At 56.4% G+C, this 15,669-nt stretch overlaps 1 protein-coding gene across 1 annotated transcript in view; it reads left to right on the plus strand.

Annotated features, from left to right (window-relative positions):
* ZFYVE28 (zinc finger FYVE-type containing 28) overlaps positions 1-15,669 on the plus strand; it is a 105,245-nt gene that overhangs the window by 67,054 nt on the left and 22,522 nt on the right. The window contains exons 4-7 of the mRNA XM_045289469.1: positions 2,031-2,120; positions 3,596-3,685; positions 7,182-7,283; positions 9,047-10,333. Of these exons, the coding sequence (XP_045145404.1) occupies positions 2,031-2,120; positions 3,596-3,685; positions 7,182-7,283; positions 9,047-10,333 (1,569 nt within the window). The remainder of the gene's footprint in view (positions 1-2,030; positions 2,121-3,595; positions 3,686-7,181; positions 7,284-9,046; positions 10,334-15,669) is intronic.

Genomic DNA, 15,669 nt, shown 5'->3' on the forward strand with positions numbered 1-15,669 from the left:
ATATACATATATACACACATGTATCTACTACATGTATATACCACATGCATGTATATGCCACAGGCATGCATACTCCCCACACATATATACATATATTCCTATACATGTGCATGCATGCCCACACGTGCATATTACATGTGTTCCATCTGTGTGTGCACCATGCACATATCCCCATACATGTACACATCACATGTTATATATGTGGGTATTTCACACATACATGCTTCATACATGTCTCATAAATATAGGTATCACATACATACATACCCCATACTTGTATGCCCCATACATATAGATACCCCTTTTATATTAAAAATACACATACATCCCCAGTGTATATACATCCCACAGAAGTACACACATTCAGACATATGCCCCTTCATACACACGTATACACACTCCATACATGCATGGATCACACGCATACATCTTTATACATATACACACCATGTGCATACATTTCCCATACATATCGCATGTATATATACCTCATATGTGTATATACCACACACATAAATACCCCATGCATATGTACACTATACAATAAAAACCCCTAGGTATGTAATCTGTAGGCACACATCCTCCATATGTATACACATCACACATAGACATCATGCTTTTATGCAAAACAAACACATATCTCCACATGTGCATGTATCACACGCATAGCCCACACGTGTACACATACACATGCTTAGTGAGTATACATGCTATGCATACACACACATAAAGGAGCTTTAAAAAAAGTGTGTGGGAAAATGGAATTAAAAGATAGTGTAAAATTTCCATGAAGATTTTGAAGTCCCTCTCATATCCCCCATTTTCCACATATATACACATCACACCCCAGATCCCATCACTTACACCCACATACATACACACACACACCAGTAAACATGCCCCACACCAAATACATACTCACACATCCCCCACATCCACATACTACACTTTTCCTCAAATCCCATATGTCCATACATCATGCACAGTTGTACATATCACACCTACCATATGCACTCAAACATGCACTCACACTGCACATGCACACCCGCACACTGCACACACACCAGAGTCCCCTCCTCCCATGACTTGCCTTATCCCCCGCCCCCCCCCTGCCCCCGGGGTTGCTATTGATCCTTTAAAATCGGAGCCCACCAGCCTCCCCCACCAGCCCCTCCCCACTCTGCACAGGTGCACCTGCCCTGGCCCTGCTCACAGCCATGGTCCCCCTTTCTGTCTTGACTGAGCACACCCATGATGCTCTCTAGGGGGGGCTTTATGGGAGTTCAGTTTTATCCCTTCTTTCAATTTTCCTGGTGTATTAGTCTAGGTACTTAGGAGAAACAAATCCACAGCAACTCTTGTGTAAGAGAGAGTTTTATGCAAAGAAAATGTGCATCACGAAAACATCCCAACCCAATGCTGCCCAAGCCCACAAGTCCAACAGTAACCCATACCCAACACCAGTCCACAAAGTCCTCCACCTCACAAAACAGAGGCAAGGATGTCGACTGCAGGAGGAAAGCTGAGTCAGTGAATGAACAAGCATCTCAGCACTAGCAGGGGTCTCCACACGGCTGCTCCAGCACCCAGGGCTGCATCGGGATAGATCCATGCGGCTTCTCCTTGGGGATGTCTTGTAGGAAATCCATCTTGCAAGCTGAAGCAGGGAACTGCTAAGGCAGCTGCACCCGATGCAACCATCCCAAAACAAGAGACCCGAGAACTAGAAAGGCGAGGCTCACCACCCATTTATCCCTCCGCCTTTCAACCAGCACCGCATGTGATTATTGGCCAGGCTGGCACAATTAACTAACTCACCTGTCTTTCCTAGTTTTTCTTGAATGCGATTCCGTAACAAGAAAAATTAGAATCGTTATGGGAAGAAAAAGAGCACATCCATCTGCGCTCTGCTGCAGTGCAGGGGGCGGCCCGGGTGGGATGGAAAGGCCCTGTCTCACCTGCCCCTGGGCTGCACACGGGTATGTAGAGTGTGGGTGGCGTGACCCTGACGTCCCCGCATATGTCCGCAGCTATGTCTCCGCCATGGTGCCTGTGAAGTCCCCTCGGGAGTACTACGTGCAGCAGGAGGTCGCTGTCCTCTTCTGCGAGACGGTGGAGAGGTAGGAGAGGGGACAGGGTCAGCCCCTGCTCCTCCGGGCCCCACCCCAGCCCGCTGAGGCAACCTGGTGTGTGTGCGTGTGTGTACACACAAGTGCTTCTCCTCGGCAGTGCAGCAGGGAGGACAACCTCAATTCTCAGCCCCGAGGACCCTGTCCTCTGGCTCTGTGAAGCAGACCCCACAGATGAAGAGCAGGTAGCTGAGGATAAGGGTCCAGGAGGCTCCGTCACCAGAGTGGCCTCCTCCTGCAGGGAGCCTGGGGGCCAAGGCCTCCGTGGGCAGTTCCTGCCTCCTCCTATCACCGCTGCACGCCTCACGCTGCACGTCCCACCTCCCATCTCCTCCCCTCCCCTCGCCTCGAAATCTCCCCATTTCACCCTCATACTCCATCACCTCCTGGCTTCCAGCCACCTCACCTCGGTGCCCAATCACCGCCCTCTGCCACGCCCCCGCCTCCGCCCTGCACGCCCTCACCTCGTCCCCTGTACCCTCCTCCTCTCCCCTGGAGACCGCCACTCCTCCACACTTCCCTTCCCCTCCTCACCTCCGCATGCCCCACTTTCTCACCTGCTCACTACCTCTCCACCTCCCTGGAACTGCCCCTGCCCACAACGACCGTCAACCCCTCACCTTCCTGGAACCACCACTGATCATTACATCACCATCACCAGCTCACTCACCTCCTCCGTGTTCCCATCCCCCCACCCCTACTCACCTTCACAGGCCAGGGCAGTGCACTTGCCGGATCCCAGGCCCATAGGTTCTGGGATGTGTGTGTGTGAATGACCAGTCCTCTCCCCGCGGCCTGTATAGCCCTCTTAAGTCCGATTTCCACACGGACTTTGTGGGCCACCATGTAACCGGAAATGTTTCTCCCATTTGATCCGTGCGACGACCTCAGTCAGATAATGTTTAGATACGCCTGTTGTCGCACCATGGCTATAATTTTTGCCCCAAGACAGGTGTGTCCCGATTCCATCTGGAAAAGTCTTTGATGCCCTCAGAAATCAGTGGGCCAGGAAATCTGACCTCTGATTTTGAGCAGAGTGGTGGCCCCAGCACCTGCATGTCCCAGGAAGTGAAAGGAACCCCCCACTTCTCGGGGGTACTGCTGGTCCTGAGGGGTGGGATGGTCCCCCAGGGTCACTCCGAGTGTCCCTTCTGGGCCACCATCTCAGCCCTGTGTTTGGATGGCCTGGCCTGTTGTCCACAGGGCCCCGGCAAGTACCCCCTTTGCCGGTCCCTGCTTCTCCCTCCGTTCCTGGGGCGGGGTTCAGGGGACGCGATTAGGTGGACTAATGGGGAAGTGAGCAAGGTAGAGAGGTGAAGTGGGGTGGAAGGTTCCAGAACCTCTGGGACGGAGCTGGCATCGCCCTCCGGCAGCAGCCCTGCTGCCCTGCGGTGACATGGGCCTGACGCGTGGACACAGGCAGGAGCCGCTGGCCTGTCCCTCCGCACGGTCTCCTTCCTCCACAGAGCCCTGGACTGCGGGTACCTCACTCAGGACATGATAGACGACTATGAGCCAGCGCTCATGTTCACCATCCCCAGGCTGGCCATTGTGTGGTGAGTGTCCTTCCCGCCTGTGGCGCTGGCCGTGGCTTGGCAGACACCCGGCCAGATTTCCCCGTCTGGACCTGGTGGCCCTGGCCCCCTGGAGGCGCTGAAGCTGGGAGCCCAGCAGGCCCACTGTGGTGAGGAAGTAGGCCAGGATGCTTCGTCTCTTGCTGAGCGTCCCAGAGCATCTCTGAGGCAGGCCAGACTCAGGTGCTCAGCGGCGTGGCCACACCTGACGGCACCTGGTGAGGAGGGAGTGTGGGCAGAGCTCCTGAGGGAGAAGGGGGCAGGCCAGGGGGCTGACATGTAGAGAGTTGTGGGGGCGGGCAGCTGTGATGGGCTGGCAGGTAGGGAGCTGGGCAGGAGTGGGGGCCAGGAGTCCTCACCTTCAGATACCAGGTGTCGACATGGATGCTGGAGAAGGGTCCTGGGAGGGTGGGATGTGGTCGTGGGGCCAGGCAGCGAGGCTGCCAGGGGAGGGGAGGAGAGCCCTGGACATGGGACTGCAGCACAGCCCCTCCTGGGATATGGGAGGCAAGAGCCTGAGTGGGGGAAATAGAACCTGAGTGGGGTGTGCAGAGTCTGAGTGGGGTGTGCAGAGTCTGAGTAGGGGGTACAGAGTCTGAGTGGGGGGGTGCAGAGTCTGAGTGGGGGGTGCAGAGCCTGGGGAGGGGGAGTGCAGAGCCTGAATGGGGTGGGGACTGAGCACCAGGCCCAGAGGGCAGTGCCTCCCTTGTGGGGGGAGCAGCCCCAAGCTGAGGGAAGGAGGAGGGTGAGGACAAGGTGCCGGACACAGCTCTGGGCAGGGCTGGCCCGTGTCCCCTGCCAGTGTAACTCTGGAGTTGGAAGGTCAGATTGACTGCTCCTCGTGGGCCGGGAGATGTAGCCTGGGGGACAGAAGCTGGGAACTCCCTCAGGATTTGGGAGACTGGGCGGTAGCGTGAGAACTCTCTGGCTCCAGTCGCAGTGTCTCCCGATTGTGGAGTGAGGGGCCACATGGCGCCTGGCCCTCCGCCTCCATCCTGCCCTTGGCGGCCCCTCAGCCTCAAGCCCGGCTCGTTGCAACCTTCCGGAAATCAGCATGTGGGAGTGGGCCTTGTCACTCCACGGGGGCCTCCTTTTAGGACCCCTTCAACAGTGGGAGCTGAGCCGGAGGTGATGGGGGTTCCCCTGCTGCCCCCCATGGTGTCCACTGTGTCTTCTCCGAGGCCACTGAGTTTGAAGCAAATGAGGAGCCGGTGGGCCCCGACCTCGTTGCTTCAAAACCAAGTTCTTCCGGTCCATGTGATATGATACAATGGAATGCACATGGACGTGCCACAAGAAAACGTATGGAGCAGACAGCGATGTGACAGAAAGTGCAGACATAGATGATGATTATCGTTACTGTTTTTAAATGTCATAGGGCTTGAAGCGGGTTTTTCTAGCTGGGAACTGTGAGCCTGTCCTGGACCCTGAGACACAGAACTTCTTGGAGGGAACAGACTGAAACCCAGTCTGGACACACACTCACATACTCACACACACCACACTGATACACACATACCACTCACTCACACACACACACATTTCACACACTCCTACATGCACACACATACTCACACACACTCACACTCATATACACATACCACTCACACACTTCACACACTCCTACATGCACACACACTCACACACACTCACACTCATACACATACCACTCACTCACACATACACACTTCACACACTCCTAGATGCACACACATACTCACACACACACTCATACACATACCACTCACTCACACACACACATTTCACACACTCCTACATGCACACACACACACATACACACACATTCACACACTCACATTTCATATATTTATACATTCACACTCACACACTCTGCCATAGAGTTGATCCTGACCCTTAGTGACCTTACAGGACAACAGAATCACCCCTGTGGGTTTCTGAGACTGTAACTCTTTTAAAACAAATTAACAAATCATCTTATCGAGGGCTCTTAAAGCTGTTGTCACAATCCGCACATCAGTTGTAGCAAACACATCTATACATACGTTGCCATCATCATTTTCAAAACATTTTCTTTCTGCTGAGCCCTTGGTATCAGCTCCCCTTTCATCCTCCCTCCCCACCGTCCCAGAGATTGTGACTCTTTCCAGGAGTAGAAAGCCTCATCTTTCTCCCTTGGAGCTGCTGGTAGTTTCAAACTGTTGACACTGCCGTTCAAAACCCAACGTGTAACCCCTATGCCACCAGGGCTCCCAGCCTGACCCTTGGCTCCTTAAGCTCCGCCCATGATGTTTCTGAAGCGGGTCCTCTTAGTCCTGAATGAGCCTGGGGTGGGAGAATGATGAGGTCCCGCCTGCCGCCCGGTCCTGCAGTGTTAGATGGCAGTGGGTTTGAGTTGAGTTTGTTTCTGGCGAGGTGAGGGCTTGTGTCAGTCTGGTTAGACTAGAGAAACAAACCCATGGACACACACATATGTATAAGAAAGTGTTTTATATACAAGAGGAATTAAACATTGAGAAAACATCCCAACCCAGTCCAGGCCAAGGCCGTAAGTCCAACATTAGCCCACATGTCTGATACCAATCTATAAAGTCCTCTTTAGACTCATGAAACACATGCAATGAAGCCAAATGCAGGACGATCACAAGCCAGTGGGGAGAAAGTCTTTGGGTCCAGTGGCGTAAGCATCTCAGCTCTGGCAGGGGTCTCTCTGTGGCTTCTCCGGCTTCTGAGGTCTGGTTGCGTCCATGTGACTTGTCTTCTGCAATGTCTCCCAGGGAGTAGCAGAGAGAGAGAGAGAGAGAGAGAGAGAGAGAGAGAGAGAGGTGTCTTCTGCCTCCAAGGAGGAAGTACCGGATTTCCCAGAATTCTCAGGGCAAGGCCATGCTCACATAGAAGTCTCATTGGCTGTCTCTAGATCGACAGCCTAGACTCCACCCCTACACTCTTAATCCTTAAATTGACACCAGATTAGGTGACTCCCACAAGGCTGCTGGCTGGGGGTGGCCAGTGGAAGTGGAAATCCCGGTTCACTCCAGGCTGATTGCCCACTGTCCACTTTCCCTGGGTGGTTTCTCCAGCCTCATTCCGGAGTCGTTTCCGGGTCATCATGTTAGTGTCCACAAGCCCTGTCCTCTCATTGTCCATGTGCAGCTTTAGGTCAGTAAGCCCGTGCCCCTGGACGGCTGCAGCGGTGATTGGGGGGTGTGTGTGTGTTCATGATGCTTCAGTGGTCCCTCAAATCATCACAAGTGAATGTAGAAATGGGCCCAGCCAGGGGGGGCAGTGTCTGCCACTTACTGAGACTCAACCACAAGAAGGCAAGGAGGGGGGCATGGGGGACAGTCCAGTAAGTGTATTCCCTGTGTGCTGGGAGACCCAGCCCCCCTGGCGCCTGTCACTGGTCCTTGAGTGTGTTCCCAGCCAGGCAGTGAGTCCCAGAGTCCCTGGCTCCTGGTCCAGGCCTGATGCCGGCCTGGCTTTTCTGTCTTGACTTCAGTGGCCTTGTGGTGTATGCGGAGGGACCTCTGAACCTGGACCGCAAAGCGGAAGATATGTCCGAGCTGTTCCGGCCCTTCCACACATTGCTGCGGAAAATAAGGTGGCCAGGGGGTGGGGAGTGAGGGAAGAAGGGTTCTCTGGAGTGGGGGGTTTCCTCTACGGGTGGCATGCAAGGAGGGGAGGAAGTGGAATTTTGATGACGGGAACCATATGGGGTTACCTGAGGTTACCCTTCCTGGGACTTCAGGTGAGGCCGGGTGGGTGGGTGATGGGACCTGCAGCCTCACTTGGCCCTGCTTGAGACTGGGCCAATCCAACCCCCTGTGTGCTGTGTTTCCCGGTCCCTACACCAGCGGGTGGTACACTGCCCATCTGAACCGCCCCCACAAAACTCCAACCCCACTGCCTTCAAGCCGATTCCAACTCTCATCGGCACAGCAGAGGAGGGTAGGACTGCCCACCGGGTTTCCAAGACTGTACCTTGACCGAGGCAAGACTGTCCCTCCTTGCTCCCACAGCGTAGCTGTTGGGTTTTGGTGGGAGTCCAGAAGGCTAGGAGAGCTGCACTACCTAGTTCACTGCAGTGCAGAGTCCACTGAAAGCCCAACACACTGTGTATCTGAAACTCAGAATTTTCCAGCACCCTGGATTCTGCCTGGCAGCCAGGCACACAGGAGACAGCAGCAAGTGAGGCTGGCACCAGGGTGCAGACGGCATTGCCCCCCACCTCTCCAGAGCTTCACCTCCATATCTGATCTGCAGGGAGGAAGGTGGCCATGGGGCCAGACATTCGAGGGGCCCTGGGCACTGAGTCCTGGCAGCACTTGTGGACCTGACGGATGCAAGTCGCTTTGTGCCTTTGCTACCCGCCTGTGTATTGTTTAAGACCTACTAATGCACTGAGCACATGCCCGAGAGTCAACTCATTCTGGATTTCCCGGTTATCCGCCATCCAGCCGAGTCTGACCCTATGTAGGCTCCCTCCCCTCACTGCCAGTCTTTTCAGGAGCACACTGCCTCATCCTTTTGCCACCAAGCGGCGGGTTGGTTTGAACCACCGCCCCTGCAGTTATCAGCCAGAGCCTACTCGACAGCCACTGGGGTTTTGTCAGGTTCAGGATCCCATGTGTCTTAGTCCGGGTCGACTTGGGAAACAGACCCAGAGACACTCATGTGTGAAAGAGAGAGCTTTCTATAAAAAGTAATTGTATATGGAGAAACATCTGAGCCCAGTCCAGATCAAGCCCATCAGTCCGATGTTAGCCCATATGTCCGATACCAACCGATAAATTCTTCTTCAGACTCACAACACATGCAATGATGCTGAGTGCAGGAAGATCACAGGCCAGTGGGTGGAAAGTATTGTGGATCCAGTGGTGGTGGAAGCATCTTAGCATTGGCGTGGGTCTCCACGTGGTTCCTCCAGCTCCAGGGCTCTGGCTCCATCAGCGTAGCACCTTGTGTCTTGTCAGCAGGAATGTCCCATGGGGAGAGAGTGTGTCCCGCCTCCAGGGAGGAAGACTGGAGTTCCCAGCATTCTCAGGAGAAGGCCACGCCCACACAGAGGCCTCATTGGCTATGACCTGACTGACAGGCTAGACTCCACCCCTTCGCTCCAGTTGACAGGCGATGAGGTCACTGCCACACATTGTAAAGTGGGAAACCACCCTGGAATCTGACCTGGCCACTGGTTCTGACCCGAGGCGCTGACAGTCCCTGGGGAAGTCTGCTCCAGTGTCCTTATGGTCCTGGTGCCAGGCCCACCCTACGGCCCTGGTGACCATAGCATCGTTGCCCCTGTGGGATGATGTCTGGGCCCCGGGTCCCTTCTTTGGGACCTCACCCCCTGGTTGGTCTCTGCAGGGACTTGTTGCAGACCCTGTCGGATGAGGAGCTGCACACGCTGGAGCGGAACCTCTGCATCTCCCAGGATGTGGAGTACCCCACCCGGGCCGATGCCCAGGCACCCCCTGATGCCCTGCCGTCCACCTTCCCCCCACCCCTGCCACCCGCCGAGCCCCTCTCCTCCAAGACCAAGGCTCCGGACGCACCGGACACGGAACTGGCCTGCTCCATGCAGTACGATGACCAGGAGCTGGAGCAGCTCAACCGCCTGGTCCACCGGGCAGGGGATGAGATGTCGTCCCTCCTCTCCCCACCCAGCGCCTGCCAATCCCCAGCTCACCGGCTGGCCGCCCAGGGCAGCCCCCGTGGCCAGGCCTCTCCTGCCAGGGCGGGGCAGCAGCCCAGAAGCGACGAGGAGGTCAGGGTGTTCTTCATGGACGATGTGGAGGGGGCGGGAGAGGGGGCCGGCAGGCCAGAGGCCCCGGGCGGTCCCCCAGGGTGGGCGCCCAGCCCCTGTGCCCAACCCCGGGCCGGAGAGTGCACCGAGACGGGACTCAACCAGCCTTGCTCGGAGAAGGAGGAAGATGCACGCAACAACAACGTTGAGGACACCAAGGCGCGGGCAGCCGGCCTCTCGGGGCCCAACTCCTGCAGCTGCCTGGACGCAGCCCAGCTGGCACTGGAGAGCTGGGAGGCCGGCACCGAGGACGCCGAGACGGCCGAGCTGATCGCCCACCGGACGGGGGGCATGAAGCTCTCTGCCACGGTCATCTTCAACCCCAAGTCGCCGACGTCCTCCGCCACCCTGGAAGCCACCCCGGGGGACCGGGCAGTGGAGAGGGTGGACGCCGACCGTGTGCTCAGCCCAGCCGCCACCCACTGCCTCATCAACTCGTGTGTGTGCTGCCGGGGCTGTGGGGACGGCGGGGAAGAGGCTGTGGAACGTGTGCAGAAATGCAGCCCCGGAAGCTCAGTCAAGACTTGTCATGCCGGCGGCAAGGTCCCCGGGGAGAGCCTGGAGCCACAACTGCCGGCTCCAGAGGCATTGCCCCAAGGTGCCACAGCCCCTCTGTCCTCAGAAGATGCCCCCAACAGGCAGGAGCTCACGGCCCCTTCATCCTCACAGGGCCTGGAGCTGGCCAGGTCCCAGGTGGACCCAGGAGGTGGGTCGCCAGGTGAAGGTGATGGTGACGGAGGTCAGCAGCAGGGTGAGGCCCAGACCAAGGACACTGGGAAGGAGGCCCGGGAGGACAGGCATCAAGAGCTAGGCACCCAGGAGGAAGCCCGGAGTCCACCCAGCGCCAGGTAAGGCCTCGAGGTGGGGGGTAGCTGGCCTCACGCTGTGCACCCCGGGATGCGGCCAGATGGTAATGGGCCGGCTTCAGGTGCAGCCTCGGGAGCGCCGTCCATCGGAGGGTGGGGTAGAGCCGGCGGACAAATGTGCCCTCCTCCACGACTGCTGTGCTGCGGCCACGCCGCTGAGTGTGCCCCCACCTCACCTCCTTGGCTGGCTCACAAGCTGCCCAAAGGAACGGATGGGGCTTGGCCTTGCAGCCCTCGCCAGTCTTAACAGAGCAGGACCTGCAGGGTGGCGTCTGCTGTAGCAGGTGCTGCGGAAGCATGCACATCTCACCCATCCCTGCCCCTTCACACCTCCCCACAGCCCGATGCTGCAGCACCTTCTCATGAGCTCAATGCAACTGTGACCCTGGCCTTGCTCAGGCCCCTGGGCAGGTGCAGGTATCAGGTTAGGAACAGGTCACAAGCCCTGTGAAAGATGAGGCCAAGTCGGCGACCATTGCCCAAGTCCCAGGGACAGCCACCTGGTTTTGGTTTGGCTTGAGGGCCCAGTGTGGCTGCCCCTGTAAGCCCGGTTCTTCCTGGGGACCAGCTGTTGGGGGCTGATGCGTGTCCACCAAAAACGCATGGCCACCCCACCTCATTTGATGGACCTTCCCTTGATTGCACTCACGGCTCATGACACTCTTCCTCTTGACAAGTGGAAGGTTGGTGGCAGTCCTACGGGGAAGTCTAGCCGTGCCATTGGACAGACTTGTTTTCCAGACAGCTCGCTCGGGTCTCTGTGCTTTGTTTTGGCCATTCCCTCGATGTTTCGACCCTCTGTGTCAGGCTGCTCACTGCAAGGCCAGCCCTTTGAACCCTGAGGGCCGAGGCTGAGGCCGCCTGCTCCTGTCAAGAGTGACAGTGTCAGAAACACCTGGCGGCCGTTCTGCCCCGCCCCGCAGGGTCACCTGAGTGAGGATTGCCTCCCCTGAGCAGTGGTTTTCATGGCGTCCTTTGCCAAGCCCAAACTGACCGCCATGAAGTCAATTCCAGTTCATTGGGCCCCTACAGGAGGAGCCCCGGTGGAGTCCATAGCAGCTGACGCATTGGGCTGCTGGAGGCAAGGCCAGCAATTCAAAACCACCAGCCGCTCCACGGGAGAACAATGAGGCTTTCTACGCCAGTAGAGAATTACAGTCTCCAAAACCCACGTGGAGTCACTGCAAATCAGAAATAAGTTGATGAGCAGTGAGCTTGGCTTTTTTGCTTTTTGGGGGTGGGTGTGCACCCCTACATTGGGTTTCCGAGACTGCACATCTTTACAGTCTCAGAAACGTAAGAACCACTGTGAAGATGGTGCGGGACCAGGCAGTGTTTCGTTCTGTTGGGCATTGGGTCCCAGTGAGTGGGAACCGGCTCCTTGGCACTTAAACCAGCAACCACAAATCTACAGACCGGCCCCGTGGCACCTACCGGCAACCACAAATCTACAGGAGCAGTCAGCTTCCTCTTTCTCCCAGGAGCAGCTGGTCCCCACGCTGCCACCGGGCTCCTCTCATACAAGGCAGTAGAGCATCAACCTGACTTCCCGGTGCACCAGTGTGTTAGTCCAGGGTTGATGAGAGAAACAAATCCAGAGACACACTCGTATGTGTGTGAGCAGAGCTTTGTATCAAAGAGTAATTGTATATCAAGAAAGCCTGATTCAGTCCAATAGTCTGATGTTAGCCCATATGTCAGATACTGGTCAATAAACTCCTCTTCAGACTCATGCAGCACATGCAGTGATGCTGAATGCAGGAGGATCACAGGCCGGTGGGTGAAAAGTCTTGTGGATCCAGTGCCAGTGGAAGCAGCACAGGGCTGTGTTGGCAGTTCTCTGTGGGGCTCCTCCAGCTCTCTGAGCGTGGCTCCTCAATGTGGCTCCACGTGGCTGGTCAGCAGGAGGGTGAAAGCTGGAAGAGAGAGGCCAGCCTCTTCTGATGGCAGAATCACCAGAGAGGGAGTTCCCAGAATCCTCCTGAGAAGGCCACGCCAGAAGGAGGCATCATCTGGCAAGGGACCTGATTGACAGGCTAGGCTCCACCCCCTTTACTCTTGACATCCTCAAGTTGACACGCAATTTATGTAATTACCACAGCCGGGAACCCACGCAATGTGTACAGCCATTTTAAGGCACCATCTCCCAGCAGCACTGAAAACACCCATTGGGGCAGCCGGCCCTGTGAAGGTGGCCTTGTCTGGGGAAATAGGCCTTCCTGGGCAGGCGCCGTCTGGCTAGGTCAGCGAGGCCCTATTGGAGCAGGCCGGGGCCCTAGTCCTGATCCCTTCTGAGCAGCGTCCTTCAGAAAAGAAGGGTAGATGGGGAAACAGAGGCACATGCCAGGGAGGCCAGCAGGAGGGCCCATTAACAGCACACGCAGTTGCAGGAGAGCCCCAGGGCTGAAGGAGCCTGCAGACTCCCAGCCTCGGGAACTAGGGGCCCACATCCCAGGAGATGGCCGACAGTGCTCAGAAAGAAGTCATGTTTTCTCTCAGACACGGACCTAGGAGACTGGCCCGGCCGAGCCACCTGAGGGCCATCCAGTGGAGGTGGCCCAGCCCCCAGCACACTGACCCTTCTCTGGTGGACAGCCCTCTGTCGATAAGTCCCACGTGTATCCCTGTGCCGCGGAGAGTGGAATGACAGCCGTGGCTGTCCTGTGCACCAGGGCCTGTCACCGTGCCCAGGGCCCTGTCTGCACCATCTTGTGTGGACCTTGTGGTCCCCTTAGGAGTGCCACCCCTGTGATGGGCCAGGGGATGGGTGATGGAGGACGTGCCGTCAGGCCTGTTCCCACTCATCCAGCCGCCCGAAGCCCACCTTCCCCTGGCCAGGGATTATCCCTGCAATCTGCCCTTAGCCACCGCCTCCACCCTCCACGATTCTGATTGGATGCCCAAGCCAGACACGATGGTGGGTGTGCCCCCTCACCCCACTCTGGTGGGCTCTGAGAAGACCACCGTGTTGTCCTGTTTGGTCAGGACAGCAAAACCAAGGGCTTCCCTTGCCGTCAATGGGGTGCCCCCGGCAGCCAGTCCCACCACCGCGCCCCTGAAACACCTCAAGAAATAAGAAGTTTTAATGTGGAAAATCTCAGACAAGCAGGAGCAGCAGAGTCATCTACAGACATGACCTCTGCTCCCACCGTTACTGCCCCACAGTGCGTGCACACATAAACACACACACACACACACACACACACACACACCATTGGGAGACAAAACCCAGAGCCTTGCCATCCACAGGCGCCTGCCCCTCTAAGACAAGGCCTCATTCTACAAACATCATAACCACAGCCAGGCCACATATCTGAAGAGCCAGCCAGCTCAGTGTCATCTGATGTCCAGCTGTGGTCAAAGCCTCCAGCACCTCTTTTCTCTGCACTCAGTTTGAATCAGGATCCAAACACAGGTCACACCTCACCATTGGCTGGGGTGCCTTCCCAGGTTCTCTCCTTCCTAGGCTGCTTCTCATCCAGGTCTCTGCTCCCCTTCTCTGCCCTTTTCCTCTCCCCACGCCCCACCCCCACTCTTGTCTTTACAATCCACGGCCTGGCTTTTACAGGTGCCTTGGCCCATCCTGTGCAAGGTCGCTGTGAGTCGGGCTGGACTCAGGGCAGGGAGCGGGAGTCTGAGAGTTTGAGACCCATCCTATTGTCACCACCAGTTGCTCACAGCAAGCCCGGCCTGGGTTGGGAATCGAACCGCGCTCCTGGGAGGCTTTCAGTGGTTTTGTGTCTGAGATGCGGATCCCCTGGCCTCTCTTCTGAGGCTCCTTCAGGTGCTGTCAGACCTCCAGCCCCTCGGTCAGCAGCCCTGCCAAACGTAAACCACCGGTGACAACCCTGCCCGGGGCCCCATCAAGGCTGCCAGGCCACTGGCTCCAACTCTAGAATTCCTTTTTCTTTTAATGAGAAGCTGGATCAGCGCCCCTCATCTAATATCTGGTTATATTAGAGATAAACTTGGTGGGGACAAGGCAGAGGATATATACGTTTTTATTCTTTATTGAATGACAGGTTTTCAGAAAGCCAAGTTGATGTCCTAGCCGTCTTCAAACTTGATCGCGGACAGTCTCTCTCTCTCGTTCTTCTTTTCAGTTGTATGATTGTGGTGCAGTGAGTGATTTACTAAGGCTCTGCGAGCCATGTAGTCTTCGAGACTGCCACACAACTGTGATTGAGCGGGACCAGGCAAGTAGGGTGTGTGACCTGCGCCGGTTGAGGTTGTGGCAATGGGGCCAGGCTGATGCCCAGGGTGGGGTGGTTCCTCCATTGGGTGAACTAAAGTTATTATCCTCCACTGTGTGTATTGTAAATCCTGACCATGATGTCTTAAGGAGAAAGGGTCAGGCTATGTTAACGGGGATTAGGTTGGTTGTTGTGTTAATGAGGCAGGGTTCGGGTTGTGAAGGTAGGTGCCATCCAGCTGGGTCTGACCCCTAGTGAGCCTACAGACCACACTGCACGGTCTTGCGCCAGCCTCACAGTCACTCCGGTGCCTGAGCCCGTGGTGGAAGCCATCCATCTCCTTGGGCCTTCCTCTTTCTCACCGCCCCTGTGCTTGACCAAGCATGATGTCCTTCTCCAGGGACCCATCTCCTGACCACACGTGCAACGTACGTGAGAGGAAGTCTCGCCATCCTTGCCTCTAAGGAGCACTCTGGCCGTACTTCTCCCAAGACACATTTCTTGGTTCTTTTGGCAGCCCTTGGTGCCTGCAACATTCTTCCCCAGCACCACCGTTCACAGGCACCGATTCTTCTTTGGTCTTCCTTATTCGATGTCCACCTTTCACATGCATACGAGGCAATGGAGAACACCAGGGCTTGGGTCAGACGCACCCTAGTCCTGAAAGCGACTTCCTCGCTTTTCAGTGCTCTAACGAGGTCCTGTGCAGCAGATTCACCTCATGCAGCATGTCTTCTGCTCTCTTGGCTGCTGCTTCCACGAGCATGGGTTGTGGGTCCCTCCAAGCAAGGCACAACCTCGTCTCCATTGATCAGGATGTTGCCAATTGGCCCAGCTTGAGGGCTGAGGAGAGCAGCTCAGGTGGTCACCGCTATTCGAGTTACCACCCTTGCTTGAGTCACACCCTCTGTCTTACAAGAGCCCAAAGGAGAGACAGGAGCTAGCACAAAGCAGGGCCTGACTACCACCCAGAGAGAAGAGCCTAGAGCGGCTGCCCTTTGAACCTGGGCTCCCTGCCCTGGGAGCCTCCCAGACCCAGGAGCCAGCCATGGTGTGAGAGGGCAAGAAGCAATGGCCAAGAAGAAGCGGTGGCTGCAGAGCCAGGAGACCGGCAGGAGATGTGCT

The sequence above is a fragment of the Echinops telfairi genome, unplaced genomic scaffold (assembly GCF_000313985.2).
Source record: "Echinops telfairi isolate 266 unplaced genomic scaffold, ASM31398v2 ScPeMD7_28;HRSCAF=97, whole genome shotgun sequence".
Lineage (NCBI taxonomy): Eukaryota > Metazoa > Chordata > Mammalia > Afrosoricida > Tenrecidae > Echinops > Echinops telfairi.